This window comes from Haematobia irritans, chromosome 2 (assembly GCF_050003625.1).
Source record: "Haematobia irritans isolate KBUSLIRL chromosome 2, ASM5000362v1, whole genome shotgun sequence".
Taxonomy (NCBI): Eukaryota; Metazoa; Arthropoda; class Insecta; order Diptera; family Muscidae; genus Haematobia; species Haematobia irritans.
The window spans coordinates 16,238,488-16,255,154 of NC_134398.1; the positions used below are offsets into that span (position 1 = coordinate 16,238,488).

At 25.9% G+C, this 16,667-nt stretch overlaps 1 protein-coding gene and 1 long non-coding RNA gene across 2 annotated transcripts in view; one reads left to right on the forward strand and one right to left on the reverse strand.

The window, feature by feature from the left end:
• Positions 1–16,667, forward strand: part of DIP-theta (Dpr-interacting protein theta) — a 196,050-nt gene that overhangs the window by 141,666 nt on the left and 37,717 nt on the right. Inside the window, exon 10 of the mRNA XM_075293470.1 lies at positions 632–862. Coding sequence (XP_075149585.1) covers positions 632–862 — 231 coding nt within the window. The remainder of the gene's footprint in view (positions 1–631; positions 863–16,667) is intronic.
• Positions 4,890–5,224, reverse strand: LOC142224374 (uncharacterized). Its single transcript, XR_012719133.1, has 2 exons — positions 5,186–5,224; positions 4,890–5,122 (listed from the first exon to the last, which is right to left on the reverse strand). It is a non-coding gene; the product is annotated as an uncharacterized LOC142224374 (long non-coding RNA).

The following is a 16,667-nucleotide window of genomic DNA, read 5'->3' on the forward strand; positions in this document are numbered from 1 at the left end:
ATTTTTAGCCTTATCATAAAACAGTTTTCCGAAACAACATACAAGCGGTTTCACAGAAATTGTTCTTTTTTCATTCTCTCGCTTTGTTATGTTGATATCTTTCGTCAACCCTCCCGGTTTCCATCTCTATTTCTTTCTCTATACTCTCTTTTTGTCGCTCTCTGAATAAAATATCACAACATATATATGTTTACTCGAAATTTGTTAATTTATATATCTTTACATTCACACATATTATTTTTATGAAACATTCATGCCCCAAACATAATATATTCTAACATATTAACATAGATGTCCCAAACATTTAGTGTTAGTTTAGGAACATTACATGTTCGCACTTAAATATATTGTGGTTTAAAATCGTGCCCGAAACACATTTTGTTTATATCGGAACATATGAAAAACATATTTTTCTAACAGTGTAGTTAATGTCCAATTGAATGTCCCATATAGTTTATGTAAATATCATTCGATTCCAAGAAAAGACTCTTACCCAACTAATGCTATTATGAATTAAGTACAAATCTTCATAAAACTTTCTATATATATTTGTCCTATTTGTCTCTCTCTCTCCCTCTCTCTTGTCCTTATGTATATCTCTGTGTGTGTTTTTGTGGTGGTATTTGTACAGAACAACGTTATAACTTTCAACAAAATAATAACAATAATAATAAGAATGGCAACAATGGCAATAACTACAACCATAAAGTGCAACAACGAACAAAATCTAAAATAGATTTTCCCCAACAACAACAAACCAATCTTAACAATGTCTACATGGGTGCTACCTCAACCTTATGGAATACGCAACAACAGCATCAACAGGATCGTTATATAGTAAGAGGTGACCAACAATATCAAGGTAAGTACTTAAGTATATATTTAATGTCAGTAAATCTTCTTATCTTACACAGATTTTGAGTTTTTCTTTGAAATCTCTTAAAATCGAAAGACAAAAATGAGCTGCAAAGAGATTCGAATTATGGAACACAAAAATTAAGCACCCCTCTTTTCATGTTAGGCTGATATCAAATTGATCTACAAAGTTCTTGGTAAAATTTCCAGTTAGAGCTTTATTTGTTCTTAGTTTTGTAGCACAGAATAAGACTTTTCCCATTAATAGGTTAGAAATTCACCACATAAATTAAATTTTCTAAAGATTTTTTTTTAATTTTCTAAAGAAATACAATTTTTAAAAAATTTTCATTGAGATAAAATTTTGCAAGATCTTACTATAGAAATAAAATTTACCAAAAATGTTCTACAGAATTATTTTTTTCCAAGAATGTTCATAAAAATAAAAATATGCAAAAATTTTCCACAGAAACAAAATTTTGACAACATTTTTTATTTAAATGAAACTTTGACAAAATTTTATATAAAAATAAAATGTTGACAAAATTTTCTATAAAAATAAAATTTTGACAAAATTTTCTATAAAAATAAAATTTTGACAAAATTTTCTATAAAAATAAAATTTTGACAAAATTGTTGATCGAAATCAAATTTTTACGAAATTTTCTATAGAAATAAAATTTTGACGAAATTTCTATGGAAATAAAATTTTGACAAAATTGTTGATAGAAATCAAATTTTTACGAAATTTTCTATAGAAATAAAATTTTGACGAAATTTCTATGGAAATAAAATTTTGACAAAATGTTCTATAGAAATAAAATTTGGCAAAATTTCCAATAGAAATAAAATTTTGAAAAAATTTTCTATAGAAATAAACCTTTGACAAAATTATCTATAGAAATAAAATTTTCACACAATTTCCTACAGAAATAACATCTTGACAAAACTTCCTATTGGAATAAAATTTTGATAACATGTTTGATAGAAATAAAACTTCGACAAAATATTTGATAAAAATAAAATTTTAACAAAATTTCTGATAGGAATCAAATTTTGACGAAATTTTCTATAGAAATAAAATTTTGACTAAATTTTTGATAGAAATAAAATTTTGACTAAATTTTTGACAAAATTTTCTATAGAAATAAAAATTTTACAAAATTTCAAATAGAATTAAAATTTTGATAACATTTTCTATAGAACTACAATTTTATAGGAACAAAATTTTGGCAAAATTTTCTATAGAAATGAAACTTTGACAAAACTTTCTATAAAAATAAAGATTTGACAAAATTTTCTATAAAAATAAAATTTTGACAAAATTGTTGATAGAAATAATTTTTTTACAAAATTTTCTATAGAAATGAAACTTTGACAAAATTTCTATAGAAACAAGATTTTGACAAAATGTTCTATAGAAATAAAAATGTGCAAAAATTTTCTATAGATACAAAATTTTTAAAACATTTTCTATATAAATAAAATTTTGACACAAATTTCTACAGGAATAAAATTTTGACACAATTTCCTACAGAAATAAAATTTTGACGAAATTTCCTACAGAAATAAAATTTTGACGAAATTTTCCATAGAAATAAAATTTTGACAAAATTTCCAATAGAAATAAAATTTTGACAAAATTTTCTATAGAAATAAACCTATGCCAAATTATCTATGGAAATAAAATTTTGACACAATTTCCTACAGAAATAAAATTTTGACAAAATTTCCAATTGAAATAAAATTTTGACAAAATGTTTGATAGAAATAAAATTTTGACAAAATATTTGACAGAAATAAAGTGTTAACAAATTTTTTGATTGAAATCAAATTTTGATGAAATTTTCTATAGAATTGAAGTTTTAACGAAATTTTCTATACAATTAAAATTTTGACTAAATTTTTGATAGAAATAAAATTTTGACAAAATTTTTGATAGAAATAAAATTTTGACAAAATTTTTGATAGAAATAAAATTTTGACAAAATTTTCTATAGAAATAAAAATTTTAAAAATTTCAAATAGAATTAAAATTTCCAATAGAAATAAAATTTTGACAATATTTTCTATAGAAATGCAATTTTGACAAAATTTTTATAGGAATAAAATTCTGACAAAATTTTCTATAGCAAAAATAAATTAATAAAATTTTCTATAGAAATAAAATTTTAACAAAATTTTCTATAGATAGAAATAAAATTTTAACAAAATTGTTGATAGAAATCAAATTTTTACGAAATTTTCTATAGAAATGAAATTTTTAAGAAATTTCTATAGAAATAAAATTTTGACAAAATGTTCTATAGAAATAAAAATGTGCAAAAATGTTCTATAGATACAAAAATTTGGGAACATTTTCTATATAAATAAAATTTTGACAAAAATTTCTACAGGAATAAAATTTTGACACAATTTTCTACAGAAATAAAATTTTGACGAAATTTTCCATAGAAATAAAATTTTGACAAAATTTCTAATAGAAATGAAATTTTGACAAAATTTTCTATAGAAATAAACCTTTGACAAAATTATCTATAGAAATAAAATTTTGACGCAATTTCCTACAGAAATAAAATTTTGACAAAATTTCCAATTGAAATAAAATTTTGACAAAATGTTTGATAGAAATAAAATTTTGACAAAATATTTGATAGAAATAAAAGTTTAACAAAATTTTTGATAGAAATCAAATTTTGATGAAATTTTCTATAGAATTGAAATTTTAACGAAATTTTCTATACAATTAAAATTTTGACTAAATTTTTGATAGAAATAAAATTTTGACTAAATTTTTGATAGAAATAAAATTTTGACTAAATTTTTAATAGAAATAAAATTTTGACTAAATTTTCTATAGAAATACAATTTTGACAAAATTTTCTATAGGAATAAAATTTTGATAAAATTTTCTATAGAAATAAAATTTTAACAAAATTTTCTAAAGAAATAAAATTTTGACAAAATTTCCAATTGAAATAAAATGTTGACGAAATTTTCTATAGAAATAAAATTTTGACAAAATTTTTTATAGGAATAAAATTTTGACAAAATTTTTTATAGGAATAAAATTTTGATAAAATTTTTTATTGGAATAAAGTTTTGATAGCATTTTCTATAGAAATAAAATGTTGACGAAATTTTCTATAGAAATAAAATTTTTACGAAACTTCCCATAAATTAAATATACATTTGCTTCGAATAAAATTAATTTTGTTATACTAATCACAAAATTTGTATCAACAACTTCAAAATAAGTTTTTTTTATTTTTGGTAGATGTTGGTCAAATTTTCTTCAAAATTTCGAGGGATTAGTTTTGGCACTGTATATGAAGTGTAGCTCCTATATGAAAGAAATTTCAAGGAAAAGGCTGAAATTTCTCTCTTTCTCTCTCTTTTGGTGGCTACGACCGTGTAAACGAACGCCTTCTAGTCAAAATTTGTAATTTTTTGGAACAAAACTCGGAAAACCGCCAGTTGCTATTTTTTGAGTAAAAAATCGTCAATATGCTGATAAATCGGCAAAATTGGCAGCCCTGCCTGTGGTGATTATGAATAACTCTTCATAACGTTTTTGTTTTGTGAATAGTGAGAGTAACACGTAGTAGTTGAGAGTGCGCATTTATCTTCCCCACTATTGTGTATGTATGAGCGCATTTCTATTACCGTTTTTCATTAGTGATATTCCTCTACATTGATTTTTTTTCCACCTGACCACAACATTCGTTATCGTATTCGATATAGAAATATTCTCGGATTTTTCTCGAAAAAAAAAACTATCGAAAACGATATCGAGAATGGTTCGTAAAAATTTCGAAAAACGTTCATCTGTCGTGCTGTTACTGCCAGCAAACTCTTCGTTTTCGAAGGCTTGTTAGTGATTCGTTAAAGAAGGTTTCGCGATATCTATAATTGATCGTTAACGAATCTATTTCGAATTCGTTTTCGTATTCGATATCATTCCGCTTTCGAAGATTTTCTACACTGTTTTATTCCCATTTTGTTCCCATTATAAGTTGTGTAGTAAAAGAAAATTTTCAAGTTTGTTTTTATTTTATTACAACACAATATAGATAATTATAATACAAAATAATATAGATATTAGTGTTGCGAACAAAATACTTAAAATATTTAAATTTGGGAATACATATTTAAAGTGATTTAAGGCACTGCATTGACTTCTTTGCGCGGAATTTCTTATTAAGCCGGTCGTGGCTATGCCATTGAAAAGGACTATAATCAATGAGTAACATTTTCCTGGATACATCTGAAAATTAAACATGAAAGAAAATTGGTAGTTTTTTAAAATATATATAAATATATTACTTACCTCTTTTAGATTCGCTAAGACACTTCACCCGCACTTAACAATTTTTATACCCTCCATCATAGGATGGGGGTATATTAACTTTGTCATTCCGCTTGTAAAACATCGAAATATTGCTCTAAGACCCCATAAAGTATATAAAGGGTGATTCTTTTGAGGTTAGGATTTTCATGCATTAGTATTTGACAGATCACGTGGGATTTCAGACATGGTGTCAAAGAGAAAGATGCTCAGTATGCTTTGACATTTCATCATGAATAGACTTACGATCTGCCACAACGTCGAATTTTCAGTGAATGGGCCCTAGAAAAGTTGGCAGAAAATCCGCTTTTTTATCGACAAATTTTGTTCAGCGATGAGGCTCATTTCTGGTTGAATGGCTACGTAAATAAGCAAAATTGCCGCATTTGGAGTGAAGAGCAACCAGAAGCCGTTCAAGAACTGCCCATGCATCCCGAAAAATGCACTGTTTGGTGTGGTTTGTACGCTGGTGGAATCATTGGACCGTATTTTTTCAAAGATGCTGTTGGACGCAACGTTACGGTGAATGGCGATCGCTATCGTTCGATGCTAACAAACTTTTTGTTGCCAAAAATGGAAGAACTGAACTTGGTTGACATGTGGTTTCAACAAGATGGCGCTACATGCCACACAGCTCGCGATTCTATGGCCATTTTGAGGGAAAACTTCGGAGAACAATTCATCTCAAGAAATGGACCGGTAAGTTGGCCACCAAGATCATGCGATTTGACGCCTTTAGACTATTTTTTGTGGGGCTACGTCAAGTCTAAAGTCTACAGAAATAAGCCAGCAACTATTCCAGCTTTGGAAGACAACATTTCCGAAGAAATTCGGGCTATTCCGGCCGAAATGCTCGAAAAAGTTGCCCAAAATTGGACTTTCCGAATGGACCACCTAAGACGCAGCCGCGGTCAACATTTAAATGAAATTATCTTCAAAAAGTAAATGTCATGGACCAATCTAATGTTTCAAATAAAGAACCGATGAGATTTTGCAAATTTTATGCGTTTTTTTTTTTAAAAAAGTTATCAAGCTCTTAACAAATCACCCTTTATATTCTGGGTCGTGGTGAAATTCTGAGTCGATCTAAGCATGTCCGTCCGTCCGTCCGTCCGTCTGTTGAAATCACGCTAACTTCCGAACGAAACAAGCTATCGACTTGAAACTTGGCACAAGTAGTTGTTATCGATGTAGGTCGGATGGTATTGAAAATGGGCCATATGGGTCCACTTTTACGTATAGCCCCCATATAAAGGGACCCTCTGATTTGGCTTGTGGAGCCTCTTATAGAACCATATTTCATCCGATCCGGCTGAAATTTCGTATATGGTGTTGGTATATGGTCTCTAACAATCATGCAAAAATTGGTCCACATCGGTCCATAATTATATATAGCCCCCATATAAACCGATCCCCAGATTTGGCTTGCGAAGTCTCCAAGAGAAGCAAATTTCATCCAAGCCGGTTCTAATTTGGAACATGGTGTTAGTATATGATCTTTAACAACCGTGCCAGAATTGGTCTATATCGGTCCATAATTATATATAGCCCCCATATAAAACATTCTCCAGATTTGACCTCCGGAGCCTCTTGGAGGAGCACAATTCATCCAATCCGGTTCAAATTAGGCACGTGGTGTTAGTATATGGTCGCTAACAACCATACCAAAATTGGTCCAATCACACCAAAATTGGTCCAATCACACAAAAATTGGTCCATATCAGTTCATTTCTATAGACAATTTTTTAATATTTTATTTCTGTAGAAAATTTTGTCAAAATTTTATGTCTACTTTGTCAAACTGAATTATATACGTATTGGATCGATCTTTTTTGATTTAATATATACCACGTATGGACTTACATACAATTTAGAAGATGGTGTTAGGAGGTTTTAAGATACCTTGCCATCGGCAAGCGTTACCGCAACTTAAGTAATTCGATTGTGGATGGCAGTGTTTAGAAGAAGTTTCTACGCAATCCATGATGGAGGGTACGTAAGCTTCGGCCTGGCCGAACTTACGGCGGTATATACTTGTTTAAACTGAAATGACTTTTTAATCTCTGTCTTTGTCAAAAACAAACATGACGGAACACCAACAAATAAGCTGAAAAATATTCGTTATTACTTCGAAACAACGAACGTTCGAAATATTTCTATTATCGAACTTTTCTCGAATAATGTGCTCGTAAATTTATTTCGAAAAATGTTCGCTTTAGCGAACCTTCGCCATTTTTCGGCACTTTGGTCGGGTGGGTAACGATAATTCCCCCACATTGGCTATTTCTATTAGATCAATTTAATGGGTATTGAGAGTAACACAGTAGTTGAGGGTGCGTATATAACATTTCCACTGTTGAGAGCGTGTTTATTTCTTTAACAGATTTTCATTGTGTTTTTCTATTAGACCAACTTTAGGGGTATTTAGTGTAGCACAGCATTTGAGAATAACATTGTAGTTAGAGTAACTCAGTCATGGAGAGTGCATATGTAACATCTTCACTGTTGTAAGTGTGTGTGAATTTTAACCGATTTTAGTGATAATCCCCTTACATTACGGTTTTCACATTAGATCACTTTTAAGAGTATTGAGAGTAACACAGTAGTTGAGAGTAACATAATAGTTGAGAGTTCGTAAGTAACATCTTCACTATTGTAAGTGTGTGTGATTTTTAATCGATATTCATTGGTGATAAACCCCTCTCATATTTCCATTTTCTCATTTGGTCAATTTTACAGTTGGCTATCAAGCCATTTCATAGCTTTGGCAACGAATTGCTATCATGGTGACAATAATTTTGGCATAAGCCAAAAAATCTGTTTCGCTCTCATCAAACTTTACGGAAGTATCATTTGCAAGATATTTGTGTTTTTTTTTTTTACTTTACTTTAAGTACGTGTAATTTCAATTGGGGAATTTTTGCACTTGTTTTTAAGTGGTGCAATGGTGTCTGTTGACCACTCATAAATCACACTGCCATAAAAAACATGACCTCGGCGGTCTTTTGTGTGTTCATGGATGGTAATCGTAAACTTTTAACGTGGCTCTTTGTTAAAGAGGCCTTCGGCAGCTGAAGTGAGCTCTCAAAGCTCTTGTTCATGGAAATGCAAAAAACATAAGAGGAAAAAGGAAAACTTTCATAGTTTGAGGTCATTGTGGTGGCTTGTTTGCACAAATATGTGTGTATGTGTGTGTATGTCCAAAAATATTCGCCGGTTTTTATGTGGTTCATTTTTTCCGCCTATAAAATGTAACTCTATCTTTTCATGAGCGAAAAACTATTCGTTCTTGTTTTTTTACAACTTCCTGTGAAGCTTTTGTGAATTTTTTATTGAAAACGTTCCAATATTTTTGTTACACATCCTCCCATTTGGGATCTCAATTGCACCGATGTGTATGTCCTTTTAGTTTGGCTCAATCGACATAATGTCATAAATCATGGCAATTTCGAACTGTATCCGAAAAAAGAATGCTTCTTTTGTTCGCCTTTTCCCCCTATGCTTTGCTTTGTTTTTTAACCAATAAATTGCATTTACTTTGGTTTCTGTGGCTCACCACATAACTGATGGTGTGGCATCATTTTATGTGCTGCAATAAATTGCATCTTCCATTCGTCTTGGCCTTTGCCGGCAAAAGTTTTTCTATACGTCAAACTCTCCCCCATAAAGATGGCCCACTTGAGGAGATTAAATCAAATTCGTTTGTTCCTCAACTCAAGGATTTTATGCATCGTTTGTGTTAGAGTTTTTCTTTTTTTTTGTATTACTTAGTAACCATACGGGGAAGACAGTTGATGCTATGTTACAATACGAGTAGAATTGCATAGAGTTAAGTGAAGAACATAAGGAGTGTACAAGTAAAAGTGAACTAGGTGAGAATGAAGTTTTAATACCCTACATTGCTATAAAGGTATTGAATTAAATGATTTTGATATTTATTGCAAAAAATAGAAATCAAATAAATAAATTAAATATTAATTTGTTACAAATAGTTTTGAAACCTTTGGTTAGGTTAGGTATAGTGGCTATTTCAGGCTTAGTTAGATTTTTCGGTCCATTGTGATTCCCCAGGAAAAATTAAAAAAAAAAACTTTATTTAATGTGACTGTATCTGACCAGATCCGAAGAATGGTTATATCTGACTACATCTCATTTAATAAAAAGTGAACAATTTTTACCGATTTCTTCCATTAGAGCCACATGAAAGATAAGGCGAACTCCAATAGCCCATCGTAGACTTAAGACCTGAAAAAATAGAATTCATGGTAGCCACTTTACGATTTAATAAAAACTATACGATTTTATAAAGCAGCCGATCGGTTGCTTTAGGAATAAAATATTGACAAAATTTACTACAGAAATAAAATTTTGAGAAAATATTCTATAGAAATAAAATTTTGACAAAACTTTATACAAAAATAAAATTTTGTCAAAAAATTTCTATAGAAATAAAATTTTGAGAAAAATTTCTTTAGAAATAAAATTTTGACACAATTTTCTATAGAAATAAAATTTGGACAAGATTTTCTATAGAAAAAATTTTGACAAAATTTTCTATAGGAATAAAATTTTGACAAAATTTTCTATAAAAATAAAATTTTGACAAAATTTTCTATAAAAATAAAATTTTGACAAAATTTTCTATAGAAATAAAATATTGACAAAATTTTCTATAAAAATAAAATTTTTAGATAATTTTGTATTGAAATAAAATTTTGAGAAAATTTTGTATTGAAATAAAAGTTTGAGAAAATTTTCTATAGAAATAAAAATTTGACACAATTTTCTATAGAAATAAAATTTTGACAAAAATTTCTATAGAAATAAAATTTTGATAATATTTGCAATAGAAATAAAATTTTGACAAAATTTTCTGTAGAAATATAATTTTCACAAGATTTTCTATAGAAATAAAATGTTGACAAATATTTCTACCGAAATAAAATTTTGACAAAATTTTCTTTAGAAATAAAATTTTGAAAAATTTTTCTACAGAAATAACATTTTGACAAAATTTTCTATAGAAATTAGATTTTGACAAAATTTTCTATAGAAAAAAAATTTTGAAAAATTTTCTATAGAAATAAAAATTTGACAAAATTCTCTATAGAAATAAAATTTTATTTCTATGGAAATAAAACCTTGACAAAATGTTGTATAAAAATCAAATTTTGACGAAATGTTCTATGGAAATAAAATTTTGACAAAATTTTCTATAGAAATTAAATTTTGACAAAATTTTCTATAGAAATAAAATTATGAGAAAAATTTCAATAAAAATAAAATTTTGAGAAAATAAGATAAACCCGTGAAAAACTTCGTCATATTTAGATAGTTTTTTATAAAAAATTAACAATTTTTTGAAAATTTTCTATAGAAATAAAATTTTGACAAAATTTTCTATAGAAATAAAAATTTGAGAAAATTTTCTATAGAAATAAAATTTTGACAAACTTTATTTCTTTGGAAATAAAACCTTGACAAAATGTTGCATAAAAATCAAATTTCGACGAACTGTTCTATGGAAATAATGGAAATAAAATGTTTATCAAAATTTTATTTCTATAAAAATAAAATTTTGATAAAAATTTTTATACAAATTAAATTTTGACAAAATTTTTGATAGAAATAAAATTTAGACAAAATTTTCTATAGAAATAAAAATTTGACAAACTTTTCTATAGAAATAAAATTTTGACAAACTTTTCTATACAAATAAAATTTTGACAAAATTTTCTATAGAAATAAAATTGCGACAACATTTTCTATAGAAATAAAAATTTGACAAAATTTTCTATAGAAAAAAAATTCACAAAATTTTCTATAGAAATAAAATTAAGACATAATTTTCTATAGAAACACAATTTTGCCAAAATTTTGCATAGAAATTAAAATTTGACAAAACTTTCTATAGAAATAAAATTTTGACAAAATTTTCTATAGAAATAAAATTTTGACTTAATTTTCTATAGAAATATTGTGGCAAAATTTTCCATAGAAATAAAAATTTGACAAAATGTTCTATAGAAAAAAAAAAAATTGACAAAATTTTCTATAGAAATAAAATTTTGACATAATTTTCTATAGAAATAAAATTTTGAAAAATTTTCTACAGAAATAAAATTTTGACAAATTTTTTTATAGAAATAAACCTTTATTTCTTTGGAAATAAAACCTTGACAAAATGTTGTATAAAAATCAAATTTCGACGAACTCTTCTATGGAAATAATTGACAAAATTTTCTATAGAAATTAAATTTTGACAAAATTTTCTATAGAAATTAAATTTTGACAAAATTTTCTATAGAAATAAAATTTTGACAAAATTTTGTATAGAAATAAAATTTGGAGAAAAAATTCAATAAAAATAAAATTTTGAGAAAATAAGATAAACAAGTGAAAAACTTCGTCATATTTAGATAGTTTTTTATAAAAATGAACAATTTTTATAAAAATTTTTTTGAACAATTTTTTGAAAATTTTCTATAGAAAGAAAATTTTTTGAAAATTTTCTATAGAAAGAAAATTTTTTGAAAATTTTCTATAGAAAGAAAATTTTGAGGAAATTTTCTATAGAAATAAAATTTTGACAAAATTTCCTATAGAAATAAAATTTTGACTAAATTTTCTATAGAAATAAAATTTTGAGAAAATTATCTATAGAAATAAAATTTTGCCAAAATTTTCAATAGAAATAAAAATTTGACAAAATTTTCTATACAAATCAAAATTTGACATAATTAAGCATAGAAATAAAATTGACAAAACCTTCTATAGAAATAAAATTTTGAAAAATTTTCTACAGAAATAAAATTTTGACAAATTTTTTATAGAAACCTTTATTTCTTGACAACATGTTGTATAAAAATGAAATTTGACGAACTTTTCTATGGAAATAAAATTTTGACAAAATGTTCCTTAGAAATAAAATTTTGATGAAAAATTTTATACAAATTAAATTTTGACAACATTTTTGATGGAAATAAAATTTAGACAAAATTTTTGATGGAAATAAAATTTAGACAAAATTTTCTATAGAAAAAAAAATTTTTGACAAACTTTTCTCTAGAAATAAAATTTTGATAAACTTTTCTATACAGATAAAATGTTGACAAAATTTTCTATAGAAATAAAATTGTGACAAAATTTTCAATAGAAATAAAAATTTGACAAACTTTTCTATAGAAAAAAATTGACAACATTTTCTATAGAAATAAGATTAAGACATAATTTTCTATAGAAATTCAATTTTGCCAAATTTTTGTATAGAAATAAAAATTTGACAAAATTTTCTATAGAAATAAAATTTTAGCAAAATTTTCTATAGAAATAAAATTTTGACAAAATTTTCTATAGAAATAAAAATTTAATAAAATTTTCCATAGAAATAAAATTTAAAAAAAAATTTTCTATAGAAATAAAAATTTGACAAAATTTTCTATAGAAATAAAAATTTGAAAAAATTTTCTATACAAATAAAAATTTGACACAATTTTGCATAGAAATACAATTTTGAAAAAATTTGCTATAGAAAAAAATTGACAAAATTTTCTATAGAAATAAAATTTTGCCAAAATTTTCTATAGAAATTTCTATATAAATTTCTATAGAAAATTTTTTCTATAGAAATAAAGATTTGACAAAATTTTCTATAGAAATAAAAATTTGAAAACATTTTCTATACAAATAACAATTTGACACAATTTAGCATAGAAATAAAATTTTGACAAAATTTTCTATAGAAAAAAAATTGACAAAATTTTCTATAGAAAGAAAATTTTGACATAATTTTCTACAGAAATAAAATTTTGACAAAATTTTCTATATAAATATAATTTTGACAAAATTTTCTATAGAAATAAAATTTTGATAAAATTTTCTGTAGAAATAAAATTTTAATAAACATTTTTATACAAGTGAAATTTTGACAAAATTTTCTATTGAAATAAAATTTTGAGAAAATTTTCTTGATTTATTTTGTTTCTTATTCGATCTTTTTCAGTTTAAATAAAGAATTTTATTGAAAATTTTTATTTAACAAAATTTTCTAAAGAAAAAAATTGACAAAATTTCAATAGAAATAAAATTTGGACAAAATTTTCTATAGAAATCTAATTTTGATAAAATTTTCTATTGAAATAAAATTTTGAGAAAATTTTTTATAAAAATAAAATGTTGACAAAATATTCTATAGAAATAACTCTATAGATGGACCTTTTAGTTGGAGAGGAATTATTTGCAAAATCTACCAAAACATCAAAAATTCTACAATTCTACCAATTGTACAAAATCTACCAATTTTTAATAGAATTCTACCAATCATGACAATCGTGGTCCAGGATTGAAAAGGACGTTGATTCATTTGATTTGTGACCACCCCCAAAAATTGTGTAAATTGCGTATCTTAAAATTAAGGTTGCTAATCTTTAGTTTTTTCAGTGTAATTGTGTTACATTAAAATTTTCTTAGAGATCATTAGAATGATAACATAATTCGTCAAACCAATCTCGCCCATATTTAGGTTAGGTTAGGTTATGTGGCAGCCCGATGTATCAGGCTCACTTAGACTATTCAGTCCATTGTGATACCACAGTGGTGAACTTCTCTCTTATCACTGAGTGCTGCCCGATTCCATGTTAAACTCAATGACAAGGGACCTCCTTTTTATAGCCGAGTCCGAACGGCGTTCCACATTCTAGTGAAACCACTTAGAGAAGCTTTGAAACCCTCAGAAATGTCACCAGCATTACTGAGGTGGGATAATCCACCGCTGAAAACTTTTTGGTGTTCGGTCGTAGCAGGAATCGAACCCACGACCTTGTGTATGCAAGGCGGGCATGCTAACCATTGCACCACGGTGGCTTCCTCATATTTATTAGTAACCATTCTCTAAATATCCAAATTCTAAAAAGAGACAAACCAATTGACGCATTTAAAATGCGATACCCCTTTTGTACCACAGAACTTAACAAAGATATAGTGTATGCCTGTCTCAGCACTACAAAGATATACTCAACTTGAGCATCACTCCATAAGTATCATTGTCAGCGTCATCTCAGATAGAAATAAAAACTCTAATGCCTCAATTGTTGTTAGTTGAACAATTCCAATTTCAACAATGTTGTATCTCTAGAATTCCATTCAAATGACATGAAAAGAAACAGAGAGCAGAGAAACAGTGAGAGTGAATGTGAATGTGTAAATGTCACTTGAAAGCTTAGGACAAAATGCCTCAGACCAACTACCACAACTACAACAATAAAGTGTTGAATTTTTTCCTATATTGCTAGGCACTGATGGGGCGGGGAGAGGTGTATAGCCTCCACCACAAAGAATTGCATACATAATTTGCACATTTCTGGCTGCAATTGTTACTGATGGTCGTTACAACAAAACACAATGCAAAAAAAACAAAGGAATCGATAGATCCTAACGACATTGGATTGCATGAATGACAAACAAATACTTTGGGATACACACACACACACCAAAACTCTGACAGAACTTTAAACGATCGATTTTACACTTGAATGAAATTGAACTTTATGTCGATATGAAATATTCGATTGTATTCTATATAAGTACCATTTTGAAAAATGATTTCTCATTCATACTCGAGAGGAAACTTTGAGAATAATTTTATGATGGTCATAATCAAAAGAAGTAAATATCCCATATAGCCAAAATGAATTTGGAGGGTTAGGTGAGGAGATAATAAGAAGCTATACTGGAATTTGTCATTGCCGTATCTAGACATTTTTAACCAGGGGGATATAGCCCCCCTATCTATACTACATTAACAATATATAATGGAAAATCATATATAGGTTTTCATATTCTAGGGGGGCTAATTTTTTCTGGAGGGGGCTAAGACCTCCCCCAGAGGCCTTACTACGGAATTTGTATAAAAACATGGAAATGCTGAAGATCCCCACATCGAAAGGCTTTAGTGGAAGTGGCGACATTTTGAGAAAGATTTTGATAATCAAAGTCAACTTTTTTGAACTTCAATTAATTTTTTTTTTTCAAAATTTTATTTCTATTAAAAATTTTGTCAAAATTTTATTTCTATGGAAAATTTTGTCAAAATTTTACTTCCATTGAAAATGTTCTTAAAATTTTACTTCCATTGAAAATGTTCTTAAAATTTTATTTCTATAGAAAATTTTATTTCTATTAAATATTTAGTAAAAATTTTATTTCTATGGAACATTTTGTCAAAATTTTATTTCTATAGAAAATGTTGACAAAATTTTATTTCTATAGAAAATTTTGACAACATTTTATATCTATAGAAAATTTTGACAAAATTTTATTTCTATAGAAAATTTTGATAAAATTTTATTTCTGTAGAAAATTGTGTCAAAATTTTATTTCAATAGAAAATTTTCTCAAAATTGTGTTTCTATAGAAAATTTTCTTAAAATTTTATTTCTATAGAAAATTTTCTTAAAATTTTATTTCTATTAAAAATTTTGTAAAAATTTTATTTCTATGGAAAATTTTGTCAAAATTTTATTTCTATAGAAAATTTTGCCAAATTTTCTTTCTATCGAAAATTTTGTTTAAATTTTATTTCAATAGAAAATTTTGACAAAATTGTATTTCTATAGCAAATTTTGACAAAATTTTATTTGTGTTGAAAATTGTGTCAAAATTTTATTTCTATAGAAAATTTTCTTAAAATTTTATTTCCATTGAAAATGTTCTTAAAATTTTATTTCTATAGAAAATTTTCTTAAAATTTTATTTCTATTAAAAATTTTGTAAAAATTTCATTTCTATGGAAAATTTTGTCAAAATTTTATTTCTATAGAAAATTTTGACAAAATTTTATTTCTATAGAAAATTTTCTTAAAATTTTATTTCCATTGAAAATGTTCTTAAAATTTTATTTCTATAGAAAATTTTATTTCTATTAAAAATTTTGTAAAAATTTTATTTCTATGGAAAAAATTGCTCAAAATTTTATTTCTATAGAAAATTTTGCCAACATTTTCTATCTATAGAAAATTTTGTCAAAATTTTATTGCTCTAGAAAATTTTGTCAAAATTTTATTTCTGTAGAAAATTTTGTCAAAATTTTATTTCAATAGAAAATTTTGACAAAATTAAATTTATATAGAAAATTTTGACAAAATTAAATTTATATAGAAAATTTTCTCAAAATTTTATTTCTATCGAAAATTTTGTCAAAATTTTATTTCTATTGAAAATTTTGACAAAATTTTATTTTTATAGATTTTTTTTTTAACTTTATTTCCATTGAAAATGTTCTTAAAATTTTATTTCTATAGAAAATTTTCTTAAAATTTTATTTCTATTAAAAATTTTGTAAAAATTTTATTTCTATGGAAAATTTTTCCAAAATTTTCTTTCTATAGAAAATTTTGTTAAAATTTTATTTCAATAGAAAATTTTGACAAAATTTTATTTCTATAGAAAATTTTCTGAAAATTGTGTT